Source organism: Argopecten irradians, chromosome 14 (assembly GCF_041381155.1).
Source record: "Argopecten irradians isolate NY chromosome 14, Ai_NY, whole genome shotgun sequence".
In the NCBI taxonomy this organism is placed as follows: Eukaryota; Metazoa; Mollusca; class Bivalvia; order Pectinida; family Pectinidae; genus Argopecten; species Argopecten irradians.
Genome location: NC_091147.1, coordinates 24,626,134 through 24,647,672, shown reverse-complemented (window position 1 = coordinate 24,647,672; position 21,539 = coordinate 24,626,134). Strand labels below are relative to the sequence as shown.

The 21,539-nt window shown below is 33.4% G+C and overlaps 1 protein-coding gene across 1 annotated transcript in view; it reads right to left on the bottom strand.

Moving 5' to 3' along the window:
* Positions 1 to 1,929: 1,929 nt before the first annotated feature.
* The window catches only part of LOC138307773 (glycogenin-2-like), a 44,386-nt gene continuing 24,776 nt past the window's right edge, over positions 1,930 to 21,539 (bottom strand). The window contains 2 exon segments of the mRNA XM_069248650.1: positions 1,930 to 3,838; positions 7,626 to 8,132. Coding sequence (XP_069104751.1) covers positions 3,581 to 3,838; positions 7,626 to 8,132 — 765 coding nt within the window. The 3' untranslated portion in view covers positions 1,930 to 3,580.

The following is a 21,539-nucleotide window of genomic DNA, read 5'->3' as shown; positions in this document are numbered from 1 at the left end:
TATGGGTGTATATTTTGCAGTAAAAGACTGGAGGAGATTTATGTTCTACAACAATTTTGACTTTAAATTAAGATGAACGGGATTAAAAATCTAAATTTTTAAACAGTACATTGTATTTGAAATTTCAGGATTTGGCAGGATTCAATGTTTAAATTTGTTTAGATAAATCTGTAATTGTACACACTGGCGCTTAGCTTGGAAAAAAACCTTCTAAAATAGGAAGATACTGTGCATAGATTAAATATCAAGATATGTATAAAATAATTTTATATACATTTTTGTGTATATATACTTATTATAGAGTTATATGTAATATGTAATAGATACTGAAAATAGATAAGTGTACATGTAATTGATTACAAATTTAATATAATTGTATTTATATACATCAATATATGCTTATTTTTAATAATTCTTGAATTCAAAAACAATGGATTTTTTGTTCAATGTTAAACATAAAATTTCCATCACTTCCAAAATTCTGATGTTGAATTTAATCAAATTTTATTAAGTTATCTCCCTTTTAAAAATGACTTATCTCCCTTACACACTGTATGATCGCAACAAGTTGTGGCATGTTCTCGCACTCTTAAATTCTACGATAAAAATTCTGATTGATTGATCTGGATTCCATAAAGATCAATTTAATAGCAAATGAAATCACAATAAGTAACAGGCTAAGTTTAAAATATCTTATGGATCTGAAGATATTGGATAAATATGTGTTATACATATTAGTAAGATATTCTACTGAACTTGGTAGTATATACATGCCATTTTTAGTCACATATGCTAACCTGTAAGATGTTTTCTCAAGAGTATTATTTCATTAGTATTTTTTAAAATTAACTAGAAAACTACACAATATGATAATTCTACAAGGAATGAAAAACACCATTGGGACAGCTAGTATACAAAACTAAAGCTACAAAAATACTGATTTTGTCTCAGTAAGAGGAGAGAGATCTATTAGGCATAGTATTGTCCATGCAATTTGGTTGTGAGGTAAGCATTCGGTTGCTTTATACCTCATACATGTTCTGAATAATATATGAAGTAAGAACTAAAAATACAGACTATTTGTACACAATAACATCAAGGTCAGTATAAGGTGTTTAAATATAAACGGGACTTGGGTAGAAAACACAGGGAAAAAAAACCCCATTAAATCATGAAGATAATACTGCGTATAATGACCACATTTTAATATCAAATGTTGTCAAATATATCTATCAAAGACTTCATACAGATAGTGTGATAAGTATGGGTCCAAGTTTCCTCTGATCCTGATACCAGACTTAGACATTCTGACATGCACAGATTAATGTTGGGTATAGTCTGACTTTCTGCTGATACTTGTCTAATGTAGGCTTATTTATTTATATGATAAAAAGGATATAATTCACAATGAAGCAGCTTCCACACAAAACTGTACTGAAAACACCCAACAAAAAACGTTATAGAAAAGTTCTCCCTTTCAAGGTACCACACAACTATAGAACAAGTATTCTCACAAAAATCCAAAGTAATATAAAAAAAATCACAAATTTCCAATCATACCAAGGTGACCCATACTGCAGCTGTCATTAGAAATCCCTCGAGTATCAAGGATTCTAGATAAACAACAATAACTGCTTTTAAACAGAAATCAAAATTTCAATTCTAATGTATTTGGACAATACTACAAAATAATTTTCAGTGACTTCAAAATGGATTTATTTTTATGATGTGGTAGATCATACAGAGTGATACGTTAAATCTAACTCGCTCCAATCTACCAGGTCTATATAACACCATACCGATCTTACCTGAGAACCATATTATTGACCTCCACCTTTTAGAGCCTGAACAGGTGGCAAGACAAGCGAACATATTATAGTAAAATTTTGAGGACACACATTCATAATTAATAACATTATCTAGCATTCATTTTTAATTAAATAAGCACCCTAGAAAAAATCTTCTTCAGCCACCATGAAAGCAAACATACCAGGTATATAACCTGACTTTAAAATTAATTAGTATAAAGTTTAAGCATTCCTATCAGAGCACTAGACTCGGACCAACCTTGTTTGAACTAGAGTCTAAATGTCCGTACTATAATTAACAATCAAACTTCAATATTCAAACAAAATATATTTTGACTACTTTGAAATTCATCATTAACATAACAATGCATTAATAAAATATTACAACTATAATATTAAACAAAACCTTTCACAATTTTGCTTATATTGGAAGCATTAGTATTTAATTCAATATCAAATTGCATGGAGACGATATTTGTCAATCTCAGTAATTTTTTGCTGAATGCATTTTTTTCAGTACAATGAATTTTCTTTTGCATAAATGTATTCAAGTTCTCATATTTTATGTTTCAAAATCCAAGGTGAAGAGGCATTTCTAAGACTCATCGAGTTGTTAGGTCACTTTCACATTTATTTTGAGTGTAAATAAAATATAGTTCTGTCTTTGGTTTAACTGCTATAATAATTATTTGCTTAATAATAAATATTTAGATTTTCATATCTCAACTACATAATCCCCAAAAAATCTAATTTTTATGTTACCAAGTGTCTATTCTCTATATCAACCTCGAAAAACATATTTCAATGCAGTTTTAAATGATTCTAAACTGTCAAGATGCTGTTTTTTTTTTATTTAAATGCAGAACTATAGGCATGTATGTACTAGACTTTATTTACATCTTTAAGACTTGGCCATCAATTTTCAAAAGCTCAGAAGCAGACTTTGCCAATATATGATACTTTGATTACAATACAGGTTTATTTCCTTTGTAGGAAAATCGTTCTCCTTAGGCTCAAAATATAGTTTCCAAAAGTGCCATAAATACTGTATCCAACCAATGCGATACAATTTTGATTTAGCTTTAATTACAGCAGTCATGTTACTTATAGGTAAACATGCCCCTACAGATCAATGTAAAACTAGTAATTTGGTATTCCATCTTTGCATACTACAGAGTTACTTCCCTTGTGGGATTGTGATGTTACGGTTTTGTTAGCGAAACTTGTTTTTCTCTGAAAAAGTATGATGTTATGCTTGGATACACATGACCTTAAAATCAATACATAACCGCAAGGGCAGATAACTGCAATATGCAAAGATGGAATACAGTACGAGTGTTAACCCCAAAATGTTTTATCTGATTTTTGTTTCTTAAACTGACACAGCTTATAGTGGACAGGATATCATAAACACTACCAACCCAGTTATAATAATCTTGGTGATTAAAATCACATCCTACAGTAACATAATATAAAGACATTTTTATACAAATTGTTCACAATTCACATCAAAATCATGCACAAGTAGTGAATTATAAACACCCCTCTCCCATAGATATGTGAAGGGAGATAACTCACCCTCCCCTCCCTTCCCTAGATATGTGAAGGGAGGGAACTCCCTATAATTAAATCTTGCGATCAAAGTTTTGTTCCATCGATAACAAATCTACAAAATAATCTCCTAAACAGATGACAAAATATAACATTCACCATAAAACTTTTACCCCTCCAGTTGACAGAATTACACCTAATAGCCAAATTTAACACACCCCTTATTCTTTGTCAGCGGCCTTAGATTTTGTTGAGAATGGGCTGGTAGTTGAAGCCGTTTCCTCCGTAGCTGGGCCTTGTAGGGTCTCGTCCAATTTCTTCTGAATGTTGGCGAAGGCGTCGGCTCCCATATAGTCCATTTGACCTTTCTCCCAGTTGAGTTTGCGTTCCTGATCACTGATGTCCTGCTCTGAATAACCTCCCTGGTCAGCGTGTTCAGACTGGATTGTCATACTGGCTAAATTAGCGACTAGACCACCCTGGAAATGTACAAAACATATTTAATTTAGATCATTTATTAAATAATTACACTAATAGATATATAATGCTTAATTTTCAATTTTTACGCATGCTTTTAAAACTTGAAAACTAGCATCATTCCATCAGCAATATATACATATGGATCAGTACAAAATTAATATTTTGATCATTCAACAAAACAAGAGGCCCAGAGGGCCTGTATCGCTCACCTGGTTTGTAATGTCAAGTCATGTTCTGAATACAGGTTCATTGTTTCTTTTCTGAAGGAATTTGAATATTTACCTCTTATTTCCCTATTGGGCCCCGCCCCTCCTGCCCCCAGGGGGGTCAGAGCCAAAATTTATACAAGTTCTGTTCCCCTTCACCCAAGGATATTTGTGGCCAAATTTGGTTACAATCCATGCAGAACTCTAGGACAAGTAGCGATTTATAGGATTTACCTCTATTTCCCCTATTGGGCCCCGCCCCTCCTGCCCCCAAGGGTCAGAGCCAAAATTTATACAAGTTCTGTTCCCCTTCCCCCAAGGATGTTTGTGGCCAAATTTGGTTACAATCCATGCAGAACTCTAGGACAAGTAGCGTTTTATAGGATTTACCTCTATTTCCCCTATTGGGCCCTGCCCCTCCTGCCCCCGGGGGGTCAGAGCCAAAATTTATACAAGTTCTTTCCCCCTTCCCCCAAGGATGTTTGTGGCCAAATTTGGTTACAATCCATGCAGAACTCTAGGACAAGTAGCGATTTATAGGATTTACCTCTATTTCCCCTATTGGGCCCCGCCCCTCCTGCCCCAAGGGTCAGAGCCAAAATTTATACAAGTTCTGTTCCCCTTCCCCCAAGGATGTTTGTGGCCAAATTTGGTTACAATCCATGCAGAACTCTAGGACAAGTAGCGTTTTATAGGATTTACCTCTATTTCCCCTATTGGGCCCCGCCCCTCCTGCCCCCGGGGGGTCAGAGCCAAAATTTATACAAGTTCTTTCCCCCTTCCCCCAAGGATGTTTGTGGCCAAATTTGGTTACAATCCATGCAGAACTCTAGGACAAGTAGCGTTTTATAGGATTTACCTCTATTTCCCCTATTGGGCCCTGCCCCTCCTGCCCCCAGGGGGTCAGAGCCAAAATTTATACAAGTTCTTTCCCCCTTCCCCCAAGGATGTTTGTGGCCAAATTTGGTTACAATCCATGCAGAACTCTGGGACAAGTAGCGATTTATAGGATTTACCTCTATTTCCCCTATTGGGCCCCGCCCCTCCTGCCCCCGGGGGGTCAGAGCCAAAATTTATACAAGTTCTGTTCCCCTTCCCCCAAGGCTGTTTGTGGCCAAATTTGGTTACAATCCATGCAGAACTCTAGGACAAGTAGCGATTTATAGGATTTACCTCTATTTCCCTTATTGGGCCCCGCCCCTCCTGCCCCCGGGGTGTCAGAGCCAAAATTTATACAAGTTCTGTTCCCCCTCCCCCAAGGATGTTTGTGACCAAATTTGGTTACAATCCATCCAGAACTCTATGACTAGTAGCGATTTAAAGGAAATGTTGACGGACGGACGGACGGACGGACGGACGACGGACGACGGACGACGGACGACAGACGCCGCGCCATGACATAAGCTCACCGGCCCTTCGGGCCAGGTGAGCTAAAAAACCAAGCATTCCAAGTATTGCTGAAGCAATACAACTGTCCCCTGCCAAACCCCACAAGCTATTGCATTGACCTTAACCTATAGTAACAGTGACATTTGCAGTTGACTTTTTGAACACACATTCAATCCAAAGCTGTGTTTCTTTCAAATCTGCCATTGAATCAAATTTCAACAAATTATTGTCTGCAAACCAGCATTTTCCGAAACAAAGTTTTAAAAGTTATTGTCTAAAAATTCAACATCGGGACAGACAGACACTATAGCCCACTCTGGTTTCGCTGGCAAGGGACTGAAAAGATATCTTCACAATATTTTAGTTGTACAATAATGCTTTATTTCTGTGCTATAACAATGTGCAGAACAGGTGTAAGTATTTTTAGCACTCAACATCATTTGTCCCTGTTATGATCCTATAGCATAAAAGAGGATTACAGACAAATAAAATTTTCATTGTTTTTTTCTAAAATCGAGAAATTTTAGCCGTAATAATAATTTTGCGATCTGTTTTAAGGGTATATATACTATGGCATTCAACCATTTCTCAATATTCTTGGTATCCAATTGTTGTGATCATAGCAATGTTCCACAAAATGGTGAAAAATATCACCCTCATGAAAATAATCAAATACAGGGTATACAGTATCGATCTGCATCCTCTATACGTTTTAGGATCATAACTCGGATTAGAAAAATGTACGATGCTTATTCTGACATTTTAAAATCGTTTCTAATGTCATATATATATTCCATTTAAAAGACATTTAAAATTGATAGTACTCTATATTTCGAAACATTTTCCCCAGGTTGGACACTACCTTTTGTAATGAATTGTTACCCAGTCAGTGACTATTTAGGTGTGATTTTTCGATGTCTAGTCCGATGATCAGACAAATACCAGGAAGTATTAAAATACAAACTTGATGTAATTTTTTTTTTTTTTAAATGGAAATGGAAGATTGATGTTCCATGTAGATTTCAGTAAGCTGCCTGGTTATTTGTGTAATGTAGGTGCAAGTGTACATATTTTTCTAGTCATCGAAACATCACACATGAATATTCACTGGCTGTAACTATATATAATAATACATATTTGTTCGTTCGAAGGAACAACTCATGAAACGTTCCATGGCACTTTTTTTCTCATGACATTCAATGACATCTTTATAGAAATGATAAACAAATAACGCCACTAAGATAGACTCTGATCCTTGTCATACACACTCACTCACCCCTGAAACTGCATAATAGACTGGTCTAGTCTTTGATTTAGAAGAGTCTAAATGTGTCCTCAGGGGTGAATGAGTTAAACCAATGCCAGTAATTAAATATGTATTTAGAAGCCATCATCTGTTATACAGTCCAACTTGTCTATAAAGACCATCCAAGGGGCAGAGTAAAATGGTCTTTAAACCCAGGTGGTCTTTATACACAGGTTGAATGGTATAGATATTGGTTATTTGGGACCCTAGAGGAGTGATCTAATTATCAAAGTCTTTATACAGAGGTGGTCACTATGGCAGGCTTTACTATATACTGGGAATCAGTCTGTCTGTATAGTTGACATCTAGTGTAAATTATACTTTTAAAATACTTACAAAGCAATATTGGTCATCATGAAACCTACATTAGTGGGGAAAAAGTCATTTTCTGGGTATTAACTAATATCTGAAGCTTACTTCTAGAAACAAGTCTATTTCTCTTTCAAGACACCCATCCCTTTAGATCATTTTGAGAAGCTATAAAATAATCCCATGTCCGAATACAAATATAAGCCAATCTATGGGAATAAACCCACATATTAATTTTTTTGTGTGTATCTTTTGCAAATGTGAAATAAAGGGTGCAAATGTGAAATAAAGGGTCAAGCTGTTACAATGGAGCAGGGTTGTGAATCAAAAGAATGATACTTTACAAATACATAATATTCAAATACATTTGTAATTACATAGTTTATAATTTGACACAAAAAAATTCATAAAATGTCGCATGATCATGTGATCTCAACACTACAGCAAATCAGTGTGTGTAAAGGACTCACATTGACGCACGCTCCTGAATTATTAAAACGACATCACCAATTCTGTAAAAACATTAGTTGTAGGTTATAGAACACACACGTGGGCCACCCATAATTCTATACTCACCGTCTCATCTTCAGGTTTATGTGTGTCAGAAGTATCACCGGTTGTTTCAGTGACATGTGTTTCAGCAGTATCACCAGTTTTACTATCATTAACTTGTTCAGGGGCAGGCAACTCTGATTTACCACCATCAGTTTGTTCAGGGGCAGTTAACTCTGTTTTATTGTCACTAGTTTCACTACAATTATTAGTACTGTCTGTGTGGCCATCTCCCCAGGCCTTCATAACCTGTGAGATATCGTAGGAGCCAGGGGGTGGGGCGTCAGGATTTATAACTGACATTGGGTTCTCGACGAAATGAGACTCGGGTAAAGAGTACTGACGAGGGACCACATCAATATTGACAACATTAGAGCCTGTTGATTGGTCAGTCTCTGGTTGATTGTAGTGGACATCAACATTTGGGGGAACAAAGGGAAACACAGCTTGTACAGATGTGGGACCAGGAGCCTGCGCGATGGAATAGGTTTCACCTCTCACTGACTGCCCCATGAACTGGATGGACAGGTTCTGAAAGCAAAGACGAATGTCCAGTTTTGTGTGTGCTGTGGTCAGGCACTTGACCCTGATTGCACCATGTTTCCAGCCACAGCTCTCAAAACTCACCGTAGGACATTTTCAGACTGGCCACAGAGGGGAAGAAAAGAACTACAGAGGACAAGGGGAGATAATTCTAGTCTGAGTTTGGACTTCAGAACTGCATCAAACACTTGACAGTGGAATACTATCTTATTAATGTGTTAAAATCTTTTAATCAGAGCAGGATTAGTTTAGGTAGCAATTTCTTACTCTGGACTTCAATAAAATAAATACTTTAAATGTTATTCTGGATAAAATAAATACTTTTAATGTTATTCTGGATAAAATAAATCATTTTAATGCTGTATAAGACATATTTTTCAGCGTATTAGTGAGAGAAGACCTTTCCCCAGCACAAGCCATGATATATATACATGTAATTGCCATACAATAATTGTTTTAAATAAAGAGTTGTCATGCACTCTAGTGCCAATTAAGTAGAAAAGAAAATGGTTGCTAGCGCTATCCTCTGTATGTCTAGGGCCTATGTATGCATTGTAAATAATTAACAAATTGCCCTATAATTGAATATAAATCATTAGATAGATCTAAAAATGTGTGAAGATATTATTACCTTGTCTTCACATATTAATGTCAGAGACAACAAGACAACATGACTGTTATTTTGATATGGTAAACACATATTCAGAAACTTTCATGGAAATAAGTCTTAAATGCTGACCTATAGAATCCATTAAATAAACCTTAAATGATGTTACAATCTAGTATCAATTAATAATATGGTGCTAACGTATATAGAATCCACTGAAATATATATCAATATGAAGCTGCCATCTAATATAAATGGGAATGAAATATGGTGCTGCCCTCTAGTATCAATGGGAATGAAATATGGTGCTGCCCTCTAGTATCATTGGAAATAAAATAATATGGTGCTCCCTCTAGTATCCATAGAAATATATAACAAAGTCATGTAGCTGTCCTTTAGTATCCATGGCATTATATAATATGGTGCTGCCTTCTAGAAGCCGTGGAGATGCTACCATAGCAAGCATTCCATAGCAATAAGACATGGTGTTACCCTTTAGTTTCCATGACAATACAATGATATGGTGCTGTCTTCTAGTACTCATGGGAATAAAATATATCCTCTCCTGACACCATGGACATAAATATGGTGCAACTCTCTTGTATGAATGGGAATAAAATGTGGTGCTACTCTTTTGTATGACTTGGAATAAAGTATGGTGTTAACCTCTTGTATGAATGGGAATAAAATGTGGTGCTACTCTCTTGTATGAATGGGAATAAGATATGGTGCTACTAGTACTGACTCTTGTATGACTTGGATAAAGTATGGTGCTAACCTCTTGTATGAATGGCAATAAAATATGGTGCTACCCTCTTGTATGAATGGGAATAAAGTATGGTGCTACTAGTACTGACTCTTGTATGACTGGGAATAAAGTATGGTGCTACTCTCTTGTATGACTAAGAATAAAGTATGGTGCTACTCTCTTGCATGACTGGGAATAAAGTATGGTGCTACTCTCTTGTATGACTGGGAATAAAGTATGGTGCTACTCTCTTGTATGAATGGGAATAAAGTATGGTGCTACTCTCTTGTATGACTGGGAATAAAGTATGGTGCTACCCTCTTTAATGAATGAGAATAAGATATGGTGCTACCCTCTCATATGACTGGGAATAAGATATAGTGCTACCCTCTTGTATGAATGGGAATAAAATGTGGTGCTACTCTTTTGTATGAATGGGAATAAGATATGGTGCTACTCTCTTGTATGACTTGGATAAAGTATGGTGCTAACCTCTTGTATGAATGGCAATAAAATATGGTGCTACCATCTTGTATGAATGGGAATAAAGTATGGTGCTACTAGTACTGACTCTTGTATGACTGGGAATAAAGTATGGTGCTACTCTCTTGTATGACTAAGAATAAAGTATGGTGCTACTCTCTTGTATGACTAAGAATAAAGTATGGTGCTACTCTCTTGTATGAATGGGAATAAAGTATGGTGCTACTCTCTTGTATGACTGGGAATAAAGTATGGTGCTACTCTCTTGTATGACTGGGAATAAAGTATGGTGCTACTCTCTTGTATGACTGGGAATAAAGTATGGTGCTACTCTCTTGTATGACTGGGAATAAAGTATGGTGCTACTCTCTTGTATGACTTAGAAAAATATATGGTGCTACCCTCTTGTATGAATGGGAATAAAATATGGTGCTACCATCTTATATGAATGGTCATAAAAATGGTGATACCCTCTTATACGAATAAAATATGGTGCTACCCTTTTATATGAATGGGAATAAAAATAGTTCTTCCCTCTTTTATGAATGGGAGTGAAATATGGTGCTACTCTCTTATATGAATGTGTGGGAATAAAATGTGGTATTTGAATGGGAATATAAATAGTACTACCTTCTTATATGAATGGGGAAAAAGTATGGTGCTACCCCCTTATATCACTGGGAATAAAATATGGTGCTACCGACCCTCTTATAAGACTGGGATTAAAATATGGTGCTACCATTAAGTATGAATGTGATTTACATTTGACGGTGCCCTATAAAGCCTAAAAAAAAAGGGATAGGATGCATCTGTCTATTGTTCATGGAACACAGATTACTGATATAATACTGTAAAAGGAAATTTAGCAGAACTTTGCAAATAGAAAAGTGACTTTTTGCATTATTTGATTTATAGATATACATGTTTTATATTGTAACAAGAATAAATTATTTAATCTTATTATTTTGATTACTGGTTATTACTTCTTAACTTCAAGACTGCAGTACAGGACTGATATCTACTTTGGAATTTTTAATTATTGCATGGCAACAGAGAAATTTCAAGATGAAGCAAATTGAATGGCACAAACTATTATCAACCCAGCAAAGATTTGGAAAACGTCAATGTAGGAGCAAAAACTAAAAGCGAGGACACACTAAGGTATAAAAATCAACTAAAAGCGTGAATTAAGCTAGATACTGTGTATAATATTATAATAATGTATATCATAGAAAAATTGACAACATCAATTTTTGCATAGTTTTACCTCTGAACTTTCTGCACCTCCAAACATCTGAAAGTAGGCATCATTTTTCCAGTTATAATTTGAAGCAGGGGGTGCATTTGAAAATGAGTCAAAACCTTTGGCTCTGGGGTTAAAATATAGCATTCTACTTCATCAAACGAGTGTAAAAACCGCAGGAGAAAAGAATATATTTTTGATAAAGCCTTCAAGCCAAGCACAAAATTTGAAACACTCACATCAATCGGGCAATTATAAATGAAAAGATACAATTATCTTAATAAAAATTTATATAATTATCTTAATATCAATTAATACAATTATCTTAATATCAATTTATGAGCTGATATCAAACTCAGGAAAGCAAAATAATCTGTGATAAGATAAAGTTTGGCTTAACATAATATAATATGAGCTGAAATTGAACACGGGTAAAGCAAATCAATCTGCTAAAGTTTGGCTTGAATTTATGAAATTATGCTGGCTGCTGCTGTCACTTCGGAGATATTGTAATTGGTACAATAGTATCGCTACATTGTTTTACAATCATAATAAGACAATCAATAACCGACGATCTCCAGCAAATCTTCCTCAGAATTATAAACATCCTATAAAACATCCTTATAGCACCTTGTGGTGACTCTTACATGCTTAACAATAGGGACCACACCAGCCTCTGTGGATGTCGTGATCAACCCTGAACACCATCACTTGTACTGAATGAACTTCCGACAGTGTTAGATTGATAATCATCTACATAAGACTCAATGGTCATGCAGACAGTGTAAGACTAATCATCAGTGCCAATCAATGGTCAGGTTCAGTATATAATGAGTTGATGGACATATCAGAATATTTTAGACAGATAAAGGTCAGTGTGCTGAGAGCACTTGACCTTGATTCAGTAACAACATGTAACAGTTTTGGTTTGGTTTTGGTTTGGTTTTATTAGTTTAACGTCCTATGAACAGCCAAGGTCATGTAAGGACGTGCCAGTGGTCAGTACCTAGCAACTGCCCCACATGGGATTCAAACTCATGATTCAGAGGTGGAGGGCCTGTGGTAATATATCAAGAATGTTCACCACTCACCCACCGTGGCCCCACAAACATATAACATTTGGCTACAAAAGAACATGTAACCTTGACTCAGTAGAGACATAAAAGAACAAGTGACCTTGACTCAGTAGAAATATATAACAACATTTGACCTTGACTCAGTAGAGATATCTAACATTTGATCTTGACCCAGTAGAAATTATATTGAAACAACATTTGAACTTGACTCAATAGACATATAACATTTGACCTTGACTCAGCAAAGATATATAAAAACATTTGATCTTGACTCAGTAGAGAGATATAACAATATCTGACATTGATTCAGTAGAGATACAAAACAACATTTGACCTTGACTCAGTAGATACAACATTTGACCTTGATGCAGTAGATATATAAAAACATGTTTTAATTGTATATATGACATGTAAATGCAAACTGCACTTATCATCATCTCTGTGGATGCATGAATAGGATAAGACTTTGGCCTTGACCTTGACCTTGGCTAAGTGGATGTGAAATCTTTGTCAGTAAATATATAAAATTGCTGCCCATGACCTATATTATACAGATACAGTAAAACAGGGGTTATACATTTTACTTTGATTCAGCAAAATATAATTTCCCAACCACAACAGAACCAATGTTTTCATTTATAAATAAATTACTTAAATAATTTTGTCCCGGTGCAAAATTTCTCTTGCTACCATTAAAAATTACAAATGAAAAAATTTCTTGGTGAAACAAATGGAAGATCATTTTGGCTGTTGCTTCACATTTATCATGTCATTGAAATAGTGGTTGTCTCCTTCCATTCTTTATCATAGCCTTTTATTACGTGCCAATCTTCACACTTGCATCAAAACAGATTTAACTTCGACCATAAACTTGGGAATAAACTTGAACACAAAGCAAAAAAATTGGGACGTGAATTCAACAGCACTGAGAGATTTATATGCAGGTCTATCTACTAAAATAGATATATTCATGAATGTGTATATGGAATTACCTGCTTCATGTATGTTATTGATTGTGTGATTGTGTATGCCCAGTCCTAGGCAGTTTTATCAGAGCCAGACAGGACATAGGTCCCATATCACACATTATATCAACCAACCAATACAAATGTTTACTGATGAGCGTAAATTGTAATATTTCGGTGAGCAGATTTTAAAACGGATAAAAACATTGGCATCTAGATTTTTATTTTGTTTTCTCACATCAGATGGTAGACTTTTACCTTGATTCAGCATAATAAAAAAAATTCAATTTATGAAAAGAACCATTAAATTTTTCTATGTTATTTATCATACAGTCTAACATATTACGAGATGATCTTTCACCCAATACTACGTACCCTATCTTGTTAGAACTTGTCTCCCAAGTATAAGCTGAAGTGGACGACTAATACTCCCTGCTGCACAAATTTAGTTTTAAGTCCAATAATAGGAGACATTGCAGAACCCTATAATAGTTTATCCAACTCTCCTTTATGTCAGGGTTCTGTGTATCAATTTTCATCAAAATCTGTCAAGTTAGGAGGAGTTCCCCGGATAAAGTTGTGTCTACAGACAGACAGACAACCCGATTCCAGTTTACCCCCTCTTTTTAATTTCGTTGTGGGGGTATAATTAGATCTCTATGATCTTTATATAGACACCTTAACAGTCTCTTCAGTTGACGATAGTCAAAAGTCAAAATGTAGATCACAGTGACCTATTTTAGTGATAATAAGGTCACTGAAACATTTCCTTTGATGTAGGTTAAAGATCAAAATGTAGGTAATACTGTAACCTTATCATTATTGGTACATGTGACCAAATGTTTAAGAAGTGATAATCCAAACATGGAGCTGATGACAGCCAAGTTCTTAGTGGGATAAAGAAAGGTACAAATGGGATCTACATACAAATAGAAGCTATATAGTTTATACATAATGTTACAGTAATTACTCCCATAGCAATCTACAAGTACTCAAATGTGAAATGAAAATTTCCACATATCTGATCTTATTTAATCTTTAACCTCCAACAATTGTGAAAGCAAATGTACAACAGCACATAAATCCATCAAAACATTCAGATAAGAATCTCTGCATGCAATATATTTCTTTTTGCTGCCCCCATTGCCCTCAGGGCGATAATCATGAAATATTGGAACCACTGTATTACCATAGCACCAGGTTTCCGTCAATTGCCACTAAACCACTATGTGCCACTTAATTTTACATATAGTAGACAGTCACCACTTAAGTCATGCAAAGAATGCCACAACCAAAGCCATTGGAAAATTAGCAAGGGAGTAAAGCATATAGAGTCAACAAGAAATCCACATGCATCATTCTAAATATCAATATATGCATTTATAATAAGTAACATGAACTAGCTGTCATCAGTTTCTAATATCTTAGAAACCATAACTAACATGTATGTCTACTTTAAGGCTAGCATTACTTTTTTTGACATTTTCTTTTGTTTTCTTACCCAGCCGGATGTATTATCTTTCAGTCAAACATTATAGTCATCAATGAGAATAGTTTTATTTTTTGGAGAAAAAAAATTGCATAAATAAAGTTAAAATATTAAATCTAATGCAATTCAGCACATTCCTACAATCTAATTAGAAAATTAGCATAAAATTGTAATAAAAAAAAAAAGAAAAAAAAAAGGAAGAAAAAAATCTGTACATTTTATAATCAGAATAAAAATTTAATTGGCATCATCCTAATTTCTCATATTAACTGTTAAAATTAAAATGATATATCAAGTGTTCCACATTTACAAATTTTAAGCAAAGGAGCAAGGGAGGTAACTGGGACAAGGAAAACGAGGGAGATCATTGAACATGCAAGAATTTACATTGTTACAAGTATCAATAGGAGATAATTTGTGTTATAAAAGAGAGAAAGAAACAATGGAGATAACTTAAGTGGATGAAGGGGAGATAAGTGAATCAAAAGGAGACAATTTGTGTTATAAAAGAGAGAAAGAAAAAAGGGAGATAACTTTAGTGGATGAAGGGGAGATAAGTGAGTCTGATGAGTGTTTTTGACCGTGAGTTTGAGAGCTGCAGCTTTCAACATTAGTATGAACTGCAACAAAGTCAGTTAGAGCATGGCATTTAACACTATCATAAACTATCATATTCTACAGCAAAATATTGTAATCATAAATAAATACACATTAACATGGAACTTCCTAAGACTATCTGAACTTTGTATTCAGTTGTGAACTCTATATTCATAAATCTTCATCAAAACTCTTCCTTATATTCAGTCATTTTGTATTGAACGCATTTTGTTGTTTGCCTCATTCATGTCAATTTTTTATTCCTTTAATTTTTCAAACTTATTTTTATCAGCATGGAGAATTTGACAGTTAATCTTTATCATAATTAAATCAATTTGAGCCATTTTTTTTTCTTCTTCTCTGTTTTGTCAAAATTATTTTTAACCTTAGATTAATTTTGGAGTTACTTCCTTATCATAAATAGGTGTATTGTATCACTTCTTCGATTCCTCAACATTGCTTTTCTTAAATCATCACATTTATACAATAAAACCTTGAGGATAGAAACATTGGAGAAAATATTAACAAATCATGTACAATTTAGTCAATTTTTTTTTGTAAAACTGATTTCATAAAATTGATTTTATAAAATTATATACTACATAATGCAATATAAACCAGATGTTAGTATCTACATCAACAACCAATTCTCAATAAAATTTGGGTGAAATATCTTTTTAAACTGAAAACTAATCTACCAAATAACTACAGAAGTATACAGTGCAGTGTACGCTAAAGGTTATTATCGAAATTGAAGGATTAAAAGCATAGTATTTTAAGAATCTAAGATTTTTATCCTATTTCTTAGATCAAGACGAGTGACAATTTCACATAACTTAAATCGATAACTCAGAAAATTGAAAAGCTGCAACTAAAATTAAAACGAAAAAATAATATAAAAGTAAAGAAAAACTAAGACTAGAAGGTCGAAATCGCACACCTGGTTGAGTGAAAACTAGAATGATGACAGTTGTCATTCAAATAAACAAACATTTCATAATTCATCCTCTGGAATTATAGACCTACAGGCTAGTAGATAGTGTAAGAAACTCTTCATACTTTGGTCTCTTAAATAATGAGCCTATGGACTATTGGTTTTATGAAGATGTTTTTTTTAATTAGAAATAAAAAACAAGTGGCCAAAAGACTTGTATCCTTTCCAACTATCCTATGGGCTTAATGGGTCTTGGTAGACATCTCTCAAGTATGAAATACAAAACAAGAGGTCTTTTTAATGGACTTTTATCTGTTACAACTTTTTTAATTAAGGCTATTGGTCTTTTTATTTCCCAAGTAAGAAATACAAAACCAAAGGTCTTAATATGGACACTTGCATCAGCTAACCTTTCTAGAACAGCTGCTGAGTCAAAGGCAAGATAGTATGGGAGTAAGGGTTTCATATTGTAATATCAAGAATTAAAGGAAAATATAAATTGAGTGAGACTTATAGACGACGAATACACTACACCAATGTATACTCCAGCTGTTAAAGAAGAAAAGAATGAAAATATCTGACGCAAATTCTTCAGAGAAACTCATGCAAATAACAAAATTAGTTAAAATATTAAGAAAGAGTTTCAAGGAACAAAGAAATTTCATGCATGGAAAGAACATTGGCCAAAATGGTCTGGCAACGACTTTACAAAGACGATAAAACTTGCATCTGATATTTCCTGTCAAAATTGATGGCAACCGTAATTTGGTCTATGATTTACTAGTTAATCAAGATGATCAACAACAGCACCCATGTTAGTTACAAAGCTAATTAAGATAGTTAATTACAAAGCTTTGATTCTGTATGTATATATCACAGAGTTATCTGCCCTTGTGGGTAGGTATTGATTGTGACGTCATTGGTTTATGAGCGTAACATCAGAAAACTATGTGAATCGTGCTCACAATGTAAAGATATCACAATGGAAACCTCCGCAAGGGAGCTAACTCTGTAACATGCAAAGATAGACTATTGTGATATCCAGTTTCAACTCCATCCTAAACAATCATTATTAAATCTTTACCAAATCAAATAAGCATCTTTAAGATCATTGATAAGTACATTTTTTTTATATATATGACTACTATTGACAGATCTTTTTGAGGCCCCAAATAGCTTATTTATACAGCTGATATGGCGACATATAATCACACAATATCATTGTTTTAAAATGCAATATCAATGTCCCAAAAATCACAGTAAAAACTGGCAAATGTTTTAAATCATGTTATGATAACATCTAGTTTGAAATAAAATAAATAGCCCATAATAGCATTGACATATTGTGGAATAATAAGTAATAATGAGATATGTTACCAAACAATTCATTTAATCAGTTGAATTTAATTTTTATGAATTTTGTATTCAAATTAAGAATTCATTAATTTTGAGATCAATATCAATTAACGCATTCACCCCTGAAGGCGCAACAAACTCATTTAAATACATTTAAAATGCCGGAATAGCTTATTATGAATTTTCAGGGGTCAATGATTTAATTAAAGATGTAAAATCCCATCATATCAATTATAAATCACATCCTATCAATTTCCGGACCAGTAAAAGCTGATCACTTCCCTAAACTGAATCTTCCCTAAACTGACCGAATAGTCATGTAACAAAGATGTATTTGTATTTTTATGTCAGGAAATTCCACTGTATTTGTTTTAATATGTAATATTTTTGTTACAATCTGAACAGCCAGCATTATTCATCCAAGCGATACTCATGGGTTTAATAAAACTTCTGAGAATTTTATTGATCAAAGTCTGTAATATGTTTATGGCTTATACATACTGACAGGATCACAAAAGGTAATCTGTAGTCGATCATGAAAAAACATTTCCCATTGGAAATAACCAATATGCAAATAAAAACTACAATCAACCTTCATACATGTTGTCTAAAATCTTCTTTTTCTAAAAGCACGATAAAAACACTTCAAATACGGTGAATTGAATCTGAACAAGAATTCAATGAAAGTGTTGATGTTGTCTGCAACTAATATTCGTAAGTTATAGTGACATTGAAATATTTGACCTTCCTAACTGAAAAAGCCATCTAACAAGCATTTTTGTTAAGGAGGATCTGCACCAAGAATGAGACTGATTAGCTAATGGAAATTTGAGTTATTGCCCAAAAATGGAAGTACTGTACTTTTAGCTAGAGTAACCTTAATCTTTGAACTTTGAAAATGAAAAGCAATGCCATGCATGCATTAAACTATTGGTAAGGAAAATAATGTGCATATATATATGAATATATATATATGAACTTAATTAATTATAAAAATGAAACTTTTATGCGACCAATGCAAACAGTTGTTTCTATATGTTGGCTGCATTTTGCTTTGAAATCTACAAGAAGTTGTTCTTTTTTGTCATGACTTAAGCTCCCCAATTGAACAGTAGATTTAACTTAATATATACTAAGTAGTATTTTAAGAAACATCTCTCCATATTAAAGTCAGGTGCATGGGAAACATTTCCACATTCAAACTTACTAGTGACACAATTATTTACTCATTCACCCCTGAAATTCCATAATGGACTGGTCTAGCCTTTGATTTAGAAGATCCTTAATGTGCCTTCAGGGGTAAATGAGTTAATACAACATCTTAATTAACACTTAAGACACAAACTCTTACCATGTTTCCTTTCTGAGATCAGCATGGTAAAAACAAACAATAAATAAATATAGCAAAGACATTCAAAAACTTAATGTACAACATTCTCCACATACAGTCCAATTTTTAAATTTCATTTGGCAATGTTGCTTCCAATACCTAAATTCAAACTTGGTCACATAACCGTAGCTTTAATTGGTTTTCATTAACTTGATCATGAAGGATTTGTACAATATATATGTACTATGCAATTTCTCTCAAACAAAACTTCTGAATGTGAACCAATTCTTTTATTTTTGTTATGCAGACTTTAGTATCTACATGTATGAGGATCTGTCTAATGTAACAGAATTTGTTTCAGTGGAAAAAAATATACATAGTTGCATATTTTTGAGAAAATATTTTTGATATTTACTAGATACATTTTGAATATTGAAAATGATACAAAATTTTACTCGATATCAACAACATTAGTTTCTTTTACAAAAAAAGTTTTTAAACTAAATGATAACATTTGATAACTTATATGTAAAATGCTTACATTAGACATGTTCTGGAATTTTGAATAATTTAACTTCCATCATGTAGTCAAAATATTTCGTTTCAATTCAATGTATAAAAAGATTTTTTTTTCTAATATGAAGAATTAATTCAGTTCATGGCAAGATTCAAATTCTGTCAAATCATGGTGACAACTAAAAATATTTGAGCATTACATTGAAATATCAAATATTCCTAAATTAACTTATTAAAATATTTTAGACGACTAATTAAGTGTGCCATTAGAATCAAAACTCATTGCACTTAGAGTGTGCATATTTGACTTGAATTTCCCAATTATCAAAACATGTTTTGAATTATAGAAATTATTGATAAGGAGTACTCAGAAAAATACATGTACATCACCCCTAGAATTACAACGTGGACTATTCCAATCTTTGAAGTAGAAGAATCTAAATGCGTAATTGGGGGTGAATAGGTTGAAATGGTATTTTGAAAATTTTGTGCAATGCATGCAGATTTCAAATGGGGTTCATGAGTCTGCATAATATCATATATCAGTGCATGGAGTCTATACTTCTTCAAAATTAATATTCTGATGTTGTTGGTGCATTTTGTTAAATACTTGATACATCCAATAGGATTTTGGAAAGGTGCATCATTTTGTGACTTTTATTTTTAAATTTCTTTTCCTAAATCCTGATAATAATATGATTTAATCTTTCAAGTTTTAATGCAATAGTCTAACTTAAGAATTTTAGCTGTAGGATGATACCGATATACATATGTAACACATGCGGATGGAAGATTTTTAATTTGCCACTATATTTGATATGAAACAATTTGCAAGGGAGATATCAAGATTTTAAGTACAGGTATCAAGGTTTTCTTCCTCGCACAGTATCCGTACTTCTAGGCTGATGAAAAAATTGTCTTTCAAAGAGTAGGTGTCAGAAGAACTTCGTTAAATTATGAACTGGCCAGCAATCATTTATTTTGGATATTTTCAAATTCTGTATATTAATTTTAAAGTCATATCTTTCATAGACTGATTTATACATGCTATTATTAAAGTCTAAAATAATATTTGCATGTAATGGAATAACAGAAAGATACAGTAGTTATGATTTTTATCAACTTTAATTAGTTACCAGGTAATTGCTGAATTAATGAAAGTCTCAACTTTTTCTATAATCAATCAATCAATCAATCAAAAATAAATTTACTGACCGCAGGAAAATAATAGTTTTATTGTCTAAGAAATCAAATTTTTGTTTTTCAGAACAGCAAAAATTTAAATTGAAAACAATATACTGACTGCAGAAAAATAATAGTTTTATTATCTAAGAAATCAATTTTTTTTTTTCTTTTTCAACTCGGTAAAAATTTGAATTGAAAACAATACGCTGGCAGCAGAAAAATATATATATATATTTTCTTTATCTACGAAAAAGTATGTTTCGTTATTACAACAGCAAAAATTTGAATTGTAAACAATTTAATAACTGCAGAAAATAATACTAATTTATTATAGATCTAAGAAATAAAATCTTTATTTCTTCTTTACAACAGCAAAACTTTGAATTGTATTTACCTTGAAAAACAAACAGAAGGCTCTAGAAAATTTAGCACAACACATGGGATAAAATAGAGACCAGATGGAGCTGTTCGGCTTTGGTCCCGACCGTAGAGGGTACGTTCCGTATGAAGTACGGTAAACGTTACAGGGGGGTATATCGCGTGAAAGCCCTCGGTACTTCCTCTAGGAGAACAAAGACAGAAGAAAATGGCATACACAACTCGGAAATATAAGACAAATATCAAAGTCAAGTATCTCATTATCAAGAGAGGGCCAAACTGAGTTGTCTAACAGAAGAAAATCAGAATTAAAGTCCACAATTTAAAGTTTACTGCTGATGATTTTGAATTCAATAATTTTGCCTTCAAAATTGATGGGTCTTATTATGTGTATATCTTAACCTTGAAAGTAAATTCATCCATAAGAGAAGGATTTTTAATTTTGAGCATGGTTCCATGACCTCTATGAAAGGCGTGAAATACATTTT